The sequence below is a fragment of the Perissodus microlepis genome, chromosome 1, assembly GCF_051167445.1.
Source record: "Perissodus microlepis isolate ML-2025 ecotype Zambia chromosome 1, ASM5116744v1, whole genome shotgun sequence".
NCBI classification, from domain to species: domain Eukaryota; kingdom Metazoa; phylum Chordata; class Actinopteri; order Cichliformes; family Cichlidae; genus Perissodus; species Perissodus microlepis.
Window position 1 is genome coordinate 19,779,899 of NC_140461.1, and position 17,936 is coordinate 19,797,834.

The 17,936-nt window shown below is 39.4% G+C and overlaps 1 protein-coding gene across 6 annotated transcripts in view; it reads left to right on the forward strand.

The window, feature by feature from the left end:
- Window positions 1–17,647, forward strand: part of mical2a (microtubule associated monooxygenase, calponin and LIM domain containing 2a) — a 46,176-nt gene extending 28,529 nt beyond the window's left edge. For 2 of the 6 annotated variants that reach the window (XM_084934222.1, XM_084934215.1), the window contains exons 7-22: window positions 163–263; window positions 767–1,024; window positions 1,727–1,842; window positions 2,518–2,644; window positions 2,736–2,826; window positions 3,559–3,706; window positions 5,031–5,227; window positions 5,733–5,836; window positions 5,981–6,046; window positions 6,130–6,264; window positions 6,601–6,705; window positions 7,910–8,170; window positions 10,067–10,174; window positions 11,118–11,298; window positions 11,390–11,475; window positions 11,556–13,395. In XM_084934222.1, the coding sequence (XP_084790348.1) occupies window positions 163–263; window positions 767–1,024; window positions 1,727–1,842; window positions 2,518–2,644; window positions 2,736–2,826; window positions 3,559–3,706; window positions 5,031–5,227; window positions 5,733–5,836; window positions 5,981–6,046; window positions 6,130–6,264; window positions 6,601–6,705; window positions 7,910–8,170; window positions 10,067–10,174; window positions 11,118–11,298; window positions 11,390–11,475; window positions 11,556–11,954 (2,483 nt within the window). In that variant the 3' untranslated portion in view covers window positions 11,955–13,395. Of the gene's footprint in view, window positions 1–162; window positions 264–766; window positions 1,025–1,726; window positions 1,843–2,517; window positions 2,645–2,735; window positions 2,827–3,558; window positions 3,707–5,030; window positions 5,228–5,732; window positions 5,837–5,980; window positions 6,047–6,129; window positions 6,265–6,600; window positions 6,706–7,909; window positions 8,171–10,066; window positions 10,175–11,117; window positions 11,299–11,389; window positions 11,476–11,555; window positions 13,396–13,475 lie in introns of those variants that run through there. The other 4 variants (XM_084934249.1, XM_084934240.1, XM_084934232.1 and 1 more) reach the window with 4 other exon arrangements.
- The last annotated feature ends 289 nt before the right edge of the window (window positions 17,648–17,936 follow it).

Genomic DNA, 17,936 nt, shown 5'->3' on the forward strand with positions numbered 1-17,936 from the left:
AGAAGTCTGTTCATCAGAAAGAGACACTGATGTGTGAAGAAACCATCTATTTAAACCCCTTTCAGCATACAAAAGCGAGTTCAAGCTTTCATCTCTGCGGAAAAAGCTTGTTGGTGATTTTTATGAATTGTAGCCGTAACGCAAACTTGTCATTTGTCACAGGTATTGATCTGGAGAACATTGTGTACTACAAGGACAACACACATTACTTTGTCATGACTGCCAAGAAACAAAGCCTGCTGGACAAGGGAGTCGTCATCAACGTGAGCAAAATACACTAGTTCCACAGATCTGTTGTAATCTTATTTCATGCTGTCTGGGTTTTTTTTAGTATTATTATTATTTATCTTATATTTTAAAAATAAAGAATATTACAGGCAATTTTCAGTTCAGGTTTCTTATTCCAAGAATATATCATGAACTAAATACAATAAATTTGAAATCGTCAAATCTTTTGTTTATTTCTAAGACTGTGTCGTTAATGTGTTAAATTCATTGTATTGTAATTTGTTTAGCCCTAAGCACTGGATTCAGGAGAACCATAACAGCTAACAGATGCAGACAGATGTTGGCAGAACTTGATGCTTCAGAGATTTCGATTCAGAACGATTTGATTTTATCATTTATAAATCTGTGCTCATCAGTTTTACTTACTTACTTTTCTTTATTCACTGTCTTCCATTGATTTCTTTCATAAACAGAGAGCTTTTGTTTCGCTTTTGCACACAAATTCATTGTGGTTGTTCTGACTGCTTCGGTCCGACAGGATTACTCAGACACAGAGATGCTGCTGAGTGGTGAAAACGTCAACCAGGAAGCTCTTTTGTGCTACGCCCGAGAGGCTGCTGACTTTGGCACAAACTACCAACTTCCCACACTGGACTTTGCCATGAACCATTGCGGGCAGCCAGATGTAGCAATGTTTGACTTCACTAACATGTACGCCTCTGAGAACGCTGCTCTGGTCAGGGAGAGATTTGGACACCAGTTGCTGGTAGCACTGGTTGGCGACAGTCTGCTTGAGGTAAGACAGCAAGTAGCAAAATCCGGCATTCATGGCATGGATATTTAAATTCCTCTATCCAATTGCTGTGGGCAGAAGACCGGGTAGAAAGAGGTCGTTTACAGTTTGCTCTGTCTCAAACTTGATGGTGATGTTGTCTGGAATCACTGAGGGAGCAGAATTTTTGTGCTCTGAGACAATGGTGGTGGTCCAGAAGCACACAGGGACATTTCAGGAATCTATTTAGAGACATGGGCAACCTGAGCTTTTTTAGGAAAGTGTGTAAGATATTCAAACTTGGATAGTCAATGCTTTGGTATGTGACATGACAGGGTAAAACATAACAACAGAAATACTAAAGACATCCCAAATTCCAGACAAGACCAAACTTTTCTCTAATTGAGCCACATTTTTCTCATTTCTTTGGTTTCCCATCACTTTTATTTTTTATTGTGTAAGTAATCTCACTGTAAAAGGAAATCTGCACTCAGAAAACATAATCACCCCCTAACATTTCATGTTTGCTCTTTGCTTAAGCATGACTTTATTTTTCCATTATTTCAACTTCTACGACCTCCTCTTCAATCCTGGAATCCAAAAAGCTTGTCTCCTTTTTTTGTATATCCGCCGATGACCAAGAGAAGAAGTATGTCAAACAGACTAAAAGCCACGGCACGATGTCTCTAACAATAACTGGCAAACTTGTTGTGTGTTGCTGTGTAGCCCTTCTGGCCAATGGGAACAGGCTGCGCCAGAGGCTTCCTGGCTGCCTTCGACACGGCCTGGATGGTAAAGAGCTGGGCGCAGGGTCAGCCGGTCCTCGAAGTGCTGGCAGAGAGGTACCCACACTTTATGTTGGGCATTAGTGAGCGCCTCCTATAAATCAGTGCTACTCAAACACATTGTTCACATAATCAGCATGTCAAACTCATTTTACGTTGTGGGCCATGAACAGCCCACTTTGATCTTTAGTGGGCCGGAGCAGTGAAACTCACCTTTCTCTCAGTGTAAACAAATTTAACTACACATTTAATTTAACTTAATTAATTTAATATTTTAATATAAGAAGTGCAACTTTAGCAGTACATGTCAGTTTTTCTACATGATAAAGAAATGCTTTGGGCTTAATAATAATATTTTTTTTTAATTGTAAGAAAAAAATGCATTATTATTTATTTATTTATTTATTTGTGTGTAACATTACAGAAAAAACTCTGCTAGCTCATTGTGTAGAGTTTCCTGTAATTATAAAATGGAATATTTCTGTTAATTATTTTTGAACCAAGTGAAAAAAGTTGTTATTTAAATGTTTATCTATTACTTATTTACTTCGGTCTTTATCAGCAGGAAAAGCTATAAAACTATGAAAATACAGTTAAAAGTTTATATCCTCCCTCACATTTTCCAAAACTGTCCTGTTGGCCTTCTTGAAGGGGACTGATCCTTGCCCCCGGGCCTTAGGTTTGACACACTAGCATTAAAGTGATGCAGTAATGCCTCTTGTCTTCGTACAGGGAGAGCATTTACCGACTACTACCACAGACAACCCCTGAAAACATTGCCAAAAACTTTGAGCAGTACACCCTAGACCCAGCAACTCGATACCCCAACCTCAACTCTACCTGCGTCAGGCCTCACCAGGTGAGATGTCAGCAAATCTGTCAATGGATCATTTAAATACTAATACTAATATCTCAGTTCCAACAGCTTTTTCTTTGCCTTTCTGTTTCAGGTGCGTCATTTGTACATTAGCGGACAGCTTAACCCCTGCTCTCTCGAGCGTGCCGCTACCATACGACGGCCTGTCAATCTCTCCAGACGTGGTAAGGGTTAAAGGAATTGAATGCCACTGAGTCATCTCCGGTTATTCACTAATACTATAACTAATAGGGTTTCTTCTCCTTTCAAAGGCTCCTAATGCAATCATTGTAGCCTAAATCTCCCCCATTCAGTTCCTTCCCTTCTAACAGAAGTAGTAAGTCGCCAGAATTAACTTCAGTTTAGGGAATAAGTCACGATATGAGGTTTGTTTTTACATGTGGGTTCATTGAAGAGAGGAAACTTTGAAAGAAGAGCTGCCGAGCTATGAAAGAAACAGTCAAACACACGTACATCCCTCTCCAATATCAACAAAACTCAATGTCACGTCCATAAAACAACCCTGCGTTTAAACATTTAAAAAAAAAATCAATGACAACATTTTGAAACCCGAAGTGAAAGTAAACATTGGTGCCAGAATTCTGTTATATTCTGTTTAGTCTGATTATTCTCGCACTACTCTGTGTGTTTGAGTAAAGCCACTTTAGTCAGTCATTCGCTCTTATGAGCAAGCACGTACTTGTTTCTACAGGTTTGTGTACAAACCCCAGCACCCACTCTAAACATCTTCTTGCCACTTTATGTAACAGCACACTATTTGTTGGTTTGTCGTCGTGACATCATATCTGACATCATAACCACCGAGACTTTCTTCTAACACAGCCTGCCTTCTTTTGACTGCTTTTTAAGAATTTGATCATTTTTAAAAAATCGTCTTTTTTGTGCTTCTGTGGCAGACTCAGAGGTCAGACCAGCGAGGCTTCTCACTTGGTGCCAGAAGCAGACGGAGGGCTACAGGAATGTGATAATCACAGACCTGACGTCTTCTTGGAAAAATGGTATCGCCCTCTGTGCCCTCATCCACAGATTCAAGCCTCAGCTGATGTACGTATCAACTGTCAGATAATATCAACCTGCAGAGCCACAAACTGATCCCAAACCAGTTGCGTTAACATAGTCGTAGCATGCATGTATTCACATGAGCGTTATCTGTTTTCCTGAGAAGATGAACTCCGTGAGCTCTTCAAAAACAACTAGTTGTGAGGAAATTCACATCTTATAATGGAGTGCTAAATATGCTTGGTATGCAATGAAAGGCACTGATCTATATGTGTGTTTATCTGATCTGCTCTCTACCTCCTTAAAACTTGTGCTGATAGATGGGCAAAAATACTTCATGCACAGCTGCCCCCGAACTAGCTGGGTGCTCACAGGAGTGTGCAGCTGTGTAAATTTCATACATGTCAAGCCATATTAAATAAATACTAGCTGCTCCAGTACCCATAGCAATGTGTGTCCAACAGAATTACTATTGACTTGTATTTAATTCTAAAAAAAACCAAGCTTTTCTCTCTATCGATTCAGAGCTGTGGAGAAAAACAGCTAATCAAGAACAAAGAACAAAAGCCATACTTTCATTCTTTGCCACGTTTCAGATCAGACTGCTTTTCACAGCATGGATTTAGTAACTCTAATTTTATCCTCTAACCCCTTAATTAGTGCCTTCATACCTTGCCACATGCCACCACAATTTCATCTGGTCCTGTAAGTTTCCAGGAACCACTGGCATTTTTCCCCTTTCCTCTTTTCCATATGCATGACTGTCAGCAGAGCAGACAGCAGACAGAGCAGGTTCACAGAAGAGAAAGGCAGAAAAAAGTGAGCCTGAGCACTTAGCGAATAATGCCAGAGTTTGTGTGCTCTGCTGCTAGGTTACCGCTCTTGTCTTTACATTACTTTGTTACTTCTGAAGTCGTCTGCACACTGTCCACTTAGGTGACGACATAAAGATGTAAACTGTAAACCATAGAGATGTTTTTTTGGGAAAATCCCAAAACGGTTTCTAAATTACTCAGATCATCCCACATTTAAAGTCACTTAAATCACCTTGTGTCCATAATATGATTCCTAGTTAGAACTTCATCAGGTCATCTTGACTGTGTCTAAATTTAGTCGTGTGATTGGCTGCTTATCTTGATTACCAAGCAGTTAAACAGATGTATCTAATGACTGTAAGTCAATGTAATACCCATATTTTAGAAACAAGTGTTTATGTGTTTGTTGAGGAGTGATTTGGGAAAATGTAAACCAGTACCAGACAAAAGCAAAACAGTCAAAAAACTCTGACAACTTGTGTTAAATTATACTAAAAAAACATAATATATTTATACTATTTAATACTCAGTGTGACTGTTTTTGCCTCCATCAGAGATTTTGACTCATTAAACGACGAGGACCACGTTGCAAACCTCCAGCTGGCATTTGACATCAGTGAGCGGGAATTTGGGATTCGTCCATTCGCATCTGCGAAGGAGCTGAGTAAAGAGGAGCTGGATAAAACCAAGATGATCAACTACCTGTCCAAGTTCTACGAGCTCTTCCGCGGAACGCCTCTACCTGCATCAGGTGCCCTGCTCTATTATTCTGTGTTGTTAGTTATAGCCACTGAAGCCTGGTATTCGTAATATTTCTCCCTCTGTTTTGTTTTTATTCCTTATCTTTTACACCAAATTCCATCGGCGTTGAAGGTTTTACATTTCTTTGGATTTTCTGTGAAAAAATTCGCTTGTTGTTCCATCCTGTTAATCAAGTGTAATGGTATGAGAAGAATGTGTATCTGCACCAGCACTGCGAGGTTGCACAAGTCTGAGATTCTCAACAGCATACAGCTGTCTGTCTCAACAGAAGTGCTTTTAAAATTTCTGCCTTAACTCTTTTGGAATATTTAACCCCCAACTTCTTACTTCAGCTTCACTGTTTCAGGGAAATGAACAGGAGCTCTCCTCTTTTCTCCCAAACCACTCTTACATATTCTGTGATCTGTAAGGGAATTTCACAATAATGTGACATTACTGGCTGTTCACGGTTGAAAAATGTGAAGCTGTTAATGCAGTCATGTGTTATTCTGCAGGTTCCAGAGGAGTGGATGAAAACAATGAAGATTATCCGTCGAAGGAAGTCAAAAGTAATAATAATGTGCTCAATTTTGCACTGACCAGGAAACGGGTGCCAAAGGTAACTCTGCGCAGAAGTGTTCAAGTTCAGCGCACCAAGTGCAAGTTTTTCTGTTTGTTCCTTCGGTTTGCTTTATTCCCACTTGTTATTGATTAGTCATGACTGTCACATATTCCGATTTTTTCCCTTGCTCTTTGTTTTTAGGAAGAGAAGAAGCTAGACGGTACAGACCCCATTTACAAAAGAAGGCGGAAGTTCTATTTGGAGGAGGTTTGTTAGCATATAATTTGCACGTGCATAGTTGATCATTTTGCAGGTTTTTTATGCAGTAAGTTTTGTCTGTCTCTCTTTAGGCCACTAATCTGGCCAGTAATGGCTCCACAGTACAAGACAGGCCGGATCCAAAGGAAAATAAAGTGCGCTCTATGGCTACGCAGTTGTTGGCCAAGTTTGAAAATAAACCGAACTACACCGTCCGCAAAACACAGGTAGAAACTATACACCAATATGTCTCGCAATCGTATGTAGATTTTATTTTATTTCCTGAGTACTAAGTACTGTATGCACTACATTTATCTAAACAACAGGTCAGAAATGGTAAAATCGCCACAGAATTTGTCTTTTTATTTCATGGATCATAAATATGATTTAAATTTCCCCAGTTATGAGCTCAATTCAGACAGTGGATTGTGGTTTTAATCTGACAAAACTTTCCTTTTTGCTAGTGCCTCAAAATCTTCTCTTGTCTGATTTTGCTGCTGGTATTTAATCTACTCATATGTTTCTGTTTCTGTTCTTTTTACTAACCCTCTGCAAAATCACAGTCAGACTTGGAGGAGTCCTCATTCCTCCGTACTCTCGATCTCACTGACGGTCTGCCCGTTAAACTCAGACCTCCGGTCCCACCCAAACCTTCTCCTGTGACACAGGTAGTCCAGAACTGCACAAATTAGACAAACCAAATGCATCTGAAAAAAGTGTTTAAAACCTATAAAATTACAGCACGTCCAATATATGTACTTCATGTAGTGGATTTTAGTAACAGATGCCACTATTGTATAAGGCTCTAGCAGAATTCTTCCAAAATAGAGGTTTTTGGGGATCTTTAAAAGGCCATACTTGTGGTTTTGCTTTCTTTGGGTCTGACTGACACAGTCCCTAATTTTAATCCATAAACCAGCTAAATGCCTTCATGCTTGACTGCAATCACATGTTGCACATGCACCCTCAGTGAAGCTGGCACAAAACTGAAATCTCAAAATTTAAAATACACAATTAGACATCTGTTTGTTACTTAAATAAAGTAAACAATGCTTACTTTGCAGTTAGCTTTAAATTCAAGCTTTATTTAATTTTCACATTTGATATTTATTTATTTATTCAGAATCTCACATTATATGAATATAAGATCCACACCTGTATTACAGATAGTCACTGAACAGGCTCAGGATGAAGCAGTTTGTGGACAAACAAGAACTCTTTGATAGAAAAACTTAAAATTTTAAAGTCACTTGAACATTTTTTGGAATTTCACATACATTTACTTACATTCCAAGATGGCTGCTTATTATGTTTGCGAATAGTCGTAGCCAATGAGATAAGAAAAACATTGTGTCCTATTCAGCCACTGCTGAAGTCAAAGCATTGCATTCATTAGCTGAGCTGTTGGAAAACCAGCAAAAAGCAAAAGTCAGCAATTTCATGAATTCTTTCATTCACATTGAGTCTTCGGTTGCTGACTTGCAGTCTCAGATGTCAGGCTGGTTTTCCAATTCTTGACCATCCCCCAAATAAATCTTCTTTAAAAACAGGTTCTTCTTACACATGCATGACCACGAGATGGTTACATAACTCTGGGAAAACATAAAGCAAACAGGCCCATATTGATATATTACCTATGCGGGCTGATTTTCATACTGTGCTAGCATGACTAATGTCTGCCAAGGGGGCAGGAAATCAATGTGAAAACTTGTGCTGTGCTTTAAAATGGCTGATTATTTTTAGTTAATGGGTTGAAACCATGGCTTTTTACAGTATCTGATCTCTGAGTGGATGCACAAAAAAACAAAGGATTCGTTGTTTGTTTGCTTAGTGACGAGTTATAAGAGCTCACATGTTCATTGTCCCTTTCAGTTTGAAGTCAGTATCAGAAAAGCAGCACAACAGTTAGTCCGCCTGCCTCCAAAGACTCTGCCCCAACCCCAGCCCCAGCTTCAGCCCCCACATCCATTTTCTGTAGTGAAGCTCAGACATGTCGATCTAGCGCATGCTGAGACGAAGCCTCAGCTGGAGGGTGCAGAGCCCCCTGTTTCTCCTCCCTCCTGCCAGTCAGCAGTCCATTTCATGACAAGAGTCCTCCATCGTCTCAAGGAGGTGGACGAACACATCTCTGAGGTGAACAGTGCCTCTTCTTTTATTTCTTTAACTCCTGTTTTCTGTCTGTTTTTTCATTCTGTCCTCTTTCTAAATCACTGTGATTGTTGCGTTTCCCAAAAAGGAGTGAATGCTGATTATATATCATGTTCTGATTATACATTTAGGCTCGTGTAATATGCAGTCTGATGGTGAAGTCAGCCCGTTTATTATCCAGCCTGACAAAAATTTGCAAGAGTAGTCTTACAGACCTGGCACAAACTGAAACAGACACACTGATTATTCGCAAATCAGCAGTCACAAGCTGCAAATGGGTTTCCGCTAAGCGCTATACAAATACAGACCATTTACCATTTCCTGCACCGACTCCATTCTGCATTACAAAAGTATCAGTGACATATCAATCCAATATCAAATAATTTAGTGTAGAAATTAAAGTGCAAAGGAATATTTTAGTTTTGAATGCACTTTCCTTTAAGTACGGGAAGAAAAATAATGCATGTGCTTATTAAAGATAACTTTGAGCTATTTCAAGTGCTGGCAGAAAGAAATAATAGACTGGTAAATTATTATGATCTGAGTGAAGTGTCCTTTTTTTGTAGATGTTGCTTAGTTTTAAATTAGGAGCACTTTTCTCCTTTGCTAACTTAGCTTATCTACATTTAGCATTGTTGGAAGTTTTTGGCCTTTAATTTAGTCATTTTTTATGATCCCTTACAAAAGTTTTGAAATCCATATTTTTTTAGAGCTATCAGACTGTTGCTAACTAGCTATCAAATTATTACCACTCTCAAATCTGTTCATGACTGAAGTCAGAAGATCGCTAACTTAGCTTAGCATAAACAGTGAGCGCAGGGGTAGAAACATGCAACTTAGTTTGTTTTTTTGTTGGACTGCCAACAGACACAATCTCTCAGATTTATTTCTTTAGCAAGAGTCAGGAAGATATTAGAACTTACAGCTGTTCTGTGGGAGGTTTTTGTTCCCACTGTTGCAAAGTGCTTGCTCATAGAGGAGTTGCTTGATTGTTGGGATTTTCTCCAATAATGTGAGATTCTCCAGCCGACTGATGTGAATTGGCGCGATATAAATAAATAAACAGGATATGAATTCACGAGATGTTTTTTCCTCATTCCACTGTTTATGCTAAGCTAAGCTAACCCCCTGGCTCCAGCTCTAGACTGACATGAATGGTCCACTGACGCTCCTCTGATTTTGAGATTGTAAAAACAATGACGCTATTTCAACACATAAACTCTGACTAATGTCAAGAGAATCAGCCACAGAAACTGTGTGATGTTTTCCTTATTACATGTTGATTGGTGTCGCCTCTTGTTCGCCTCTTGTTCAGACACCATACAGACTTTATACTATGGAACTGACTGATTAGAGACTGTTTAATGTCCAATCTGACTGCTTTGGACATGTGTATTTTCAAATATAGGTCAGCCGCTATGTGAAAATGTTCCTTTAAGCTGCTGGCTTCAGATATTTTACCCATGCCTATGTTATTAATGTTGAGATAAATTACATCATTATTTTAATCTAATCTGAAAATGAGTAATTGTCCTTTTCATTCATGACTTTGGCTGAACTCATATACTAGTCTCTCATTTCTCTGCCAGGACTGTGTGACTATCCCGGTTTTCTGTTCCCGTACAGTTTGAGTAATTACATCAACTCAGGTGTGAAATTAATATAATAGGGCGGCTTTTCAAACAGCGACGTCTTTGTTCTCCTCTTGACAATAGACACTTAGCTGTCAAATCCTGCTTCTCGTTGAGAAGACGATAGAAAGGTCTGTCATCACTTACGTGCGCAGTGCTTATTAAGCATTTATTAGTCTGCCTAATTTTGCCTGCGCACACAAAAAGGGTTGGTGGATGAACTGATGACTTTTCTTTTGCCATCCTGCAGAAAAAAGCTCAGACACAACAGGTTAGAGAGTTTCATGCAAAGAGTATAAAGGAAAAAGCCGTCCACCTTAGCGGGTTGTTCTCAGGAAACGGTTCTGATGTACTTAAGGTGAATATCTCCATCTTGATGTGTGATCCCACACTATCCTGTGTGTCTTTGTGCTCCCTGCCCCTCAAAGTGTCCTCATTTGCACGTGTTTTAGGACACAGTTGTGGCATGTTTGCAGTGTTCTCCATCGTTCATTAGTTTTCTAGTGTGTTTATTCTTTGTTTCAATAGAAAAAAAGAAGTACTTTAACCTCAGATTTCTATTATTGTCATGTGCTTTGCATGAGAGCTTTGCTTGAACTGCTGTTTCTGCCCTTTGCTTTTAATTACTTGCAGTCCTCAGAGGACAGAAGTGTGTACTCTTGTGGCTTCACTCTTAGGGTTTCTCTGCTCCACCCTTCCCCAAAAAGCTGTCTCCAACTTAAAAAGCCCATTTCAACCCCCCAAAATATCCAGTTTATGTGTTTTACTCCTGGCCTGTAGTGTTAATATTGTGTACACCATTTATAGTCGGAAGTTGGAAGCCCAGTTTACAAAGTCAGAACAGCCCCAACTTTACAATCCAAATTAGCATAAGGGAACGTAAACAACGGAAAAGCTAAAATTGGTCATCTGCACAGTCACTGTTGTGTGTTGACGCTACCTTTTCCGACTTTTCTACTGAAAGGTACAGGATTAATCCATTTACGTATTTCATTGTAGCTTGGGAAGAAACATTACTGCTGGAGGTGGAAAATGAGCGCTGCAGGCCAGAGAGAAAAATATGTAAATTGGATGCCGTTAACAGCCAGATATTATTGCAAGAGTTACACTAGTAGAGTATAAAGGAACAACTCCTGGTAGGTAATTATAATCAAGTATTTGTGTTTACAACCAGTGAGTACACATGAATAAGTAAGTACATAAGGGCAGGATCATTGAAAAGGAAGCTGAGACTCAGCCTCAGTGTGTCAGTTATAGTGACAGATCTAAAATTCACTTGTATGATTTTGCTGTTTTCCCAGGGCGGCTCAGTACGAAGGGCGTTTCCCCCGTCGGGTGACAAGTGTCACTCGTGTCAGAAGCGTGTTTATATGGTGGAGAGGATCTGCACCGAGGGGCTTTACTTCCACAGGGAGTGTTTCCGCTGTTCAACCTGCAGCTCTGTTCTTCGACAGGGAGCGCATGCTTTCCACTCTGAAGAGGGTATGCGTCTCCAAATGGCATAGCCACATATTACCTACATGGCACAAAATAACTGAAATGGCTCATCTTGACCTTCACTTTGATCCTACAGGGAAACTCTACTGCAAACTGCATTTTGATCAGCGGAACAATGGGACGAGCATACGGAGGACTTTCTCTCTACCCTCAGTGAGACCTGTGCGTATTTATCCACCTTCCTCTGACAATGATGGATGCAAGGTGTCTAACTTCTCCTCCCATCACCTCCTCTCTCTTAGAATCGTGATAGCATTCAGGAGCAGCGTCCTGCTGATGAAGATATCACCCCCTCCAGCAGTCCGGCAGACCTGCAGAGTGAACCCGCAGCAGGTACCTTCAGCTCGTTCATGAGGAAACAGCTGAGTTGGCCTCTGAGTGTGACTCGTGCTGTGTGCAACGCCCCCCGGTATCTGTCCCAGCGCGCGTGTCATGCAGCACGGGCCTTTGCCGGCCACCTGAGAGACAACGCACAGGACTACACGTTGCTGTATGAGCTACTGAGCATGAGCTTGCCACTGCTGTTTGTTTTACAAGAAGTACTGCTGCAGATGTACACAGAGGCTGTGCCTGATGGGCCGAGCTCTTTAGAGCCTTTACTGCTTTGGCTGCAGGAACATATCAGGCAGAGGATAATCTAGACTTTCAGCTGCAAAAATTTAACCCTCAACATTAAACCAGAGGCCGAGGAGTTCATTAGTTGCAGCGTCCTCAACCTGTTATCATTTTGTACATGTGCACAAGCACCTTCCTGATGTTTACTTACTTTTTATGATGACACTGTAGGTAGATGTGTGGGTGTGCTGGGTGTGCACTAGCCAAAGAAGACACACTGTAGGCTACTTATGCAAAAAAACTTTGGTTTACTTTCAGCAGTTTACTTTGGGGCAGTTTGTCAAGCAAGGAAAACTGCACCAAATAATTTTGCAGTGGGTTTGATGAGTGAACTGTTATAATATATTGGACACATAGGTTAAAGAGTAAATAGGCAAGTAAATCAAACAAGCCATGATCAGAACATTGGAGCCTTTTAGGCTAACTTTTTACAAACTGCCTCGTGAAACTGGCCCTGCAGTTAACTGGGATTATGACTGACTAACTTGATGCACTTTAACTTTGAGAACTGCCATATCAATGTAGCAGCAGACGTTTGTCACATTTGACAAAAGCCTGTTCTCATATTAACAGTGACTGCAAGGCAGGCTTTCATTTGACTATGCATATGTACTAAAGACATTTTAATATGTATGCAGGCATGTCTTTTAACAGTCATGAAAGCAGTTTTTTATTATCATTTTATAAAACAAACTCTCTGTTTACTCTCAACAACTAATTTTTTTTTTTTTTTTTTTTGATAACACCAAAGGATATTTGACACTATGGACTGTCCTAAATACTTTTAGGTATTTAGTTCAACTTTGCTGCCATCTGCTGTTCACTCAGAACAAAATATATAGAAATGTGGTAAAATTATAGCCGCAATTAAATTTAAAATAACCGAACAGGTTAATATTTGGTCTAACTGAGGAAAAACAGGAAACACAGGGTCAGCAGCACAGGGTGGCTCCACCGGAACGGAGAGATTTTCTGTTTTGCTGTAGACAATAGAAGCGGTGAGCACGCTGTGATGCGTTTGAATGTGCTTGCCGCTCTTGCTGTAATCTGAAAGCACGATGTCGGACAATCAACTGTAAACCTCTCTGACTAGAAGCCACATAGTTGCTTCCTATTTAGACAATCTATTGATGCTCGTGAAGCACTTTAGAGTAATTTTTAAGGATTTGAAAATCGTCTGGCATTATCGTAAGCGTTTGATGACACTATGTTTGTGTTTTGTTCTCTGCTGCCTTATAGTTTGTGTTAAATTACAGAATCGTGTGATCTTATTTTCTGTGCTGTGCAGGTGGAAAACGTGTTTTGTTTTGTTTTTTAAAACCAAAGAACAGTTTTCAAGCAAACTAACTGGACTTGCTTCTGTTTAGCAAGTTGACGGTTGAGCAAACTGTAACGTGCACAACGGTGCCAGCATTAACTCTGAATGTCAGTATTGTGCATCGTTTTCATAAACATTTTCTATCTTTGTGCACTGTGCTGTGTTTATTTGCCTTCATGTTGTCATTTTTTTTTTTATCAGTTCGTGCTTCTCTTTTCCTCTCATTCAGCAGACGCCTTTTATGAAGCCTGTGAGACAATCGGGTGGTTAGGAGAAATGACTTTTTAAAGGTGATCACCTGCATGGTTGCATCAATGTGAGGCTGTAGATGCTGATATCACATATCAGCGGTTTTAGTGCTGAAATAATATTTTCGTTGAAGTGACACTAAGTTTAAGCTAAGCTAAGGTCAGGACTAATCAACAGTTTTGGGAATGAACTAGTACTAATTCAGCATGGTTTGAGACCTCTGCAAAGAAGCAAAGACCAAATACGTTCATGTAACTTTTTTTTATTCCGATCTCACCACAAGGTCTTAGTTTTTTCTTCTTCTTCTCATGGATACCTTAGTCGTTCAAATAAACTACTGCTTTCAAGGCGAAGAGTAACATTTCCAACTCAAATTTAATCTAAACATGAGGGGAAAAAGTGTTTCTTTTGTTGCTCCAGAATAGCTTCTGTACTTATTGAACCTTGAGGTGAGATTAAATGTTTCTAAAGTCAACATTTAACAGTGCACCCTTTTTTTGGAATTATGTTTCATTGAGCTGATGTTGTATTTTAAAGGTGAGCTTCCATCAGCGTCTCCTTACAGGAGTTGGGGAGTGTGAAAAATATCCCTTCCAGCTCCAGTCCGGCAAGAGTTGTCACTTGAATGAGTATCAATTAAATCAAAAGATGTATTTGATTTTAAAAAAAAATGTGAGTGTGGATTTAAAGAGAAGTACTCTGGGAAGACCTCTTCAGCCTGTTCTTCTCGTCTCCGCTGGAGGTGGGCAGCTCAATGCTACGTTATCCACCACTTGCGCGACATACCTGAAGTGCAAGCAACACAAGTATCCAAACTGTGACCGTTATTCCTCCTCTGTGGAAGAAAGGGAAAAGCACACAGCTGACTCATGTGTTTATGCAGTTACTGTAGAATGAGTCCACGAGAGCTACACCTAAAATTTGGCAGTGGCGGCCGGAAGGTGAGCCTTCAAAAACCTCCAGCTCCAGATGCCATCACATCAGACTGGTAATAAAGGCATTATTCTCGAAGCCTTTCCATGATAATCTGACAACAGGGGCAAAGAACTACGATCTGTTTTCAAACAAACATATTTAACGTTTGAGAGAAATGTTGTTCATTTAACTAATAATAATCATATCCCTTACTCCGAGTCCTACTGTGGTATAGGCACAGATAAGCAACTGACTTTCTAATCCACCATGGTGGATGAGCCAGAGTCATGCATATTAGTCTCATCAGTAATTTTGGTTTGTGATGTTTAGTAAAGAATAAGAATTTTTTAAAATCCCTTTGAGGTCTACATCTTAAGTCTCAGGCAACAAACTAACAAATTTTCTCAATAAGTGATATCTTTCCCTTTACATGTCTCTTTGCTGGTCAGCCTCTAAAAGCTTGTTTTAGTGTTTCATCAGTTTTGATGATGATGGATGAGGCACATTTTCTTATTATTGTCAGTACACGGTAATGCCTGTTAAAGAGAGATTCTCTTGTTCAGTTCATGAGATTTAGAAGCAGACTTCTTTTCTTTGATTTATCAGTGCCGATATGACAAACACAACACTATACGCTGAAAAAACGGCTGTTAAATTAGTGCTATTTTTCTTTCTTGTTCCCAGCTTTTTCATGCATGCATAAAAGTGTACAAAGATCTCTTAGATATGTCTTAGTTTTTCTCTACTCAGAATCAGTTGAACTTGCAGACTATAAAGAACAGCCGGGCATGTGCAGATTTCTTTTTAAAAGTCTGTTTTCTTTGACTTGAAGAAGTCGCCACAGAAGAAAGGCATCACCTCATCCACTCATCACTAAAAAGGGACTTCAAGTTTTATTGCTGGGCAAGTCTATCAGTAATGGGTTTTGTTGTTGTTGTTTTTTTAAAATAATTTTTTAATAATTGTTTGATTTTGCATCACTGTTTCAGGTTCTATTGCAAAGTAAATACACAGTAGTGACTGCTAACTTTTGATATGATGAATGTTTTTCTACCTTGATGGTCACATACAGTCAGTATGGTGTACACTTTGTTTTGCTGGGAAACTTTGGGTCCCTTGACTCACATCAGCCACCTAAACTTTGTTGCAAGCCAGTCAAATACATAGTGCCTCCAAACTTCCCAAATACTAATCAGACTGTGCTGCAGGATGCACAAGAGCAAGCAGGATCCAAAGAGGAGCCATTCTACAACCCACAGGACATGAATGTGCTACATCCTGGTGCCAGACACCCTGTATCCATGTCATAATGGGCCAGAGTGATTCTGACAGCATCTAATATCAGGCATTATCTTTTCAGTCCAACAAAAGAACATTAAACAAACTAAAAATAAAGCAATTAAAGCTGCTATAAATATATATACATGGCAAAATTAAGTCTGACCTATTACACCATTCTGAGCACTCACACAATGCTCATATTAAACAAGTCCACCATTGCCTCTGTATCTGATATCATAAATATGTTTATTAACTCACCTCTGTCTGTGAGCACAGCAGCCTCAGCCACCTGCTGTTCACACCTTCTGTTTGCAATGGGCAGCCAAGATCCAGTGTAAAACACATATTTGAACTGTGAATCGTGTTTGCAAAGAACCACCGGTAGACATAATTCAAAGGAGGGTGCTGGAAATGAGCATAACATGTCACCTTTAAAGAAGCCTGTCGCATTTCAGTGAATATTCATGAATATTCTCAGAGATGTAGAATTTTTTTTGTACTAACCTCTGCCTTTCTTGAGTAACTTGAATTAAATCTGGTTTTTGATGTACACAACTCTGTCTCTTCATTAATCAATCTCGAAATCAAAGTGCTCTCTCATGTCTCTGAAAACTGTAGGTCTCAGAGGTTAAGCTGCCATTGACTGCTCAGCGAAAAATGAAAAAAAGATGCTTGCAAAAAGTAGATAAGTGAACTAAAAAGTCCTTGGCTTTAAAAAGTGTGTTCATCTTTTCAGATGAACCGTGTCATTTAAAAAATACAAAGCAGTGAAGCCAAAAAATGTTCACTTTAAAAAGAACAAGTGATGTATGCAATCTTAAAAACAGCTTTTCATAGATATGTTTGAAGCCCTGTGAAAAACTAAGTACTCCCCACGTAGAACCACCTTTAGCAGCAAAAACGTGAAGCAATCCTTTTCTGTGTGATTTTATCAGTGGAGGAATTCAGGCTCACTCTTCTTTATAACTAGCTTCAGTTCTATGAGATTTAAACACATTTATTCATACACAGCTCTCCCACCACAGCATTTCAATCACATTGAGGTCTGGACTTTGGCTGGGTCATTGCAACACGCCCAGCCCTTCTGTTGTAGATTTTCTGCTCTGCTCTGGATCATTTGACTCAATTTTGGCATCTGTCAGACAGACAGCTCACATTTGACTCTAAAATACTTTGGTATACAGAGAAGTTCGTTGTCAACTGCAAGGTGTCCAGATCACGAGGCTACAAACAAACCCAGAACATTGAAAGTTGGTATGAGGTTGTGCTGATACGTTGTGTTTGGCCAAACATTTCCACTTTTGTCTTATTTGTCCCACATTTTTCAGACTAATTGAGACCTGAGATGTAGCTCTTGGTTTTTTTTGGTTTTTTTTGCAGTTTCTCTCAGTTCTGAAATTGAACGTTGACCTTGTGTTGAATTCGCTAAGACGTCCACTCCTGGGAACATTGTGCCATTGTGCTTCACAGACATGTTGAATTCTCCAGACCAGCAAACTGCCAAAACATCTGCTTTTATACAGACAGTCACACTTACTGAGGATCAATTAATCAAGTGCATTTAGTTATCACTTAGCCTCTTTATTCCTATGGAAATAGTAAGGTCATATTCTCATTCCTTTGAAAGCTTTCTTTTTACATATCACTATGTGGAATTTTATTCTTCTAAATGTTGCTTCACTAAAAGATAAAGGGCAAAGACTACACTCACAACTACTTAGCAATTACTTAGGTATAAGCCACAACAGTAGATGGACACGAGCCATTACACAGGAACAGAAAAGTAATTTAGAGTAAATTGATTTTAGGACAGAGAAGGTCAGTGTGTTGTTGCACAGGAAAAACTGGGGAACTTTTGCTTTGTAGAGGCTTCATTGACAGTCAGAGAATCTTTAATTTGATGAATACTGAACATTTGAGAGGCACCGTGACATTATCATTTATGAATAACTTTATAATAATAGTATTTAATCCCATTTTAAAGATGACATTTTTTCTTTGTATAAAACATGTTGAATTAACATACTTTTATTTGAATATTCATAGATTTTGTAAGCACTTTAAACCCCTGCTTTCAAAAACAGAGCTGAGGAATTCAGCATAGACAAAAAATAAGAGCTTTATGTGAGCTTGAATTTTAAAGAGTGAAAATGTTGTAAAGGAATGTGAAAATACTTCGATTGGAGCTCGCACTGAATGTTATTGGTCCATTGAATAGGTGTTATTATCAGTAATCAGCCCCATA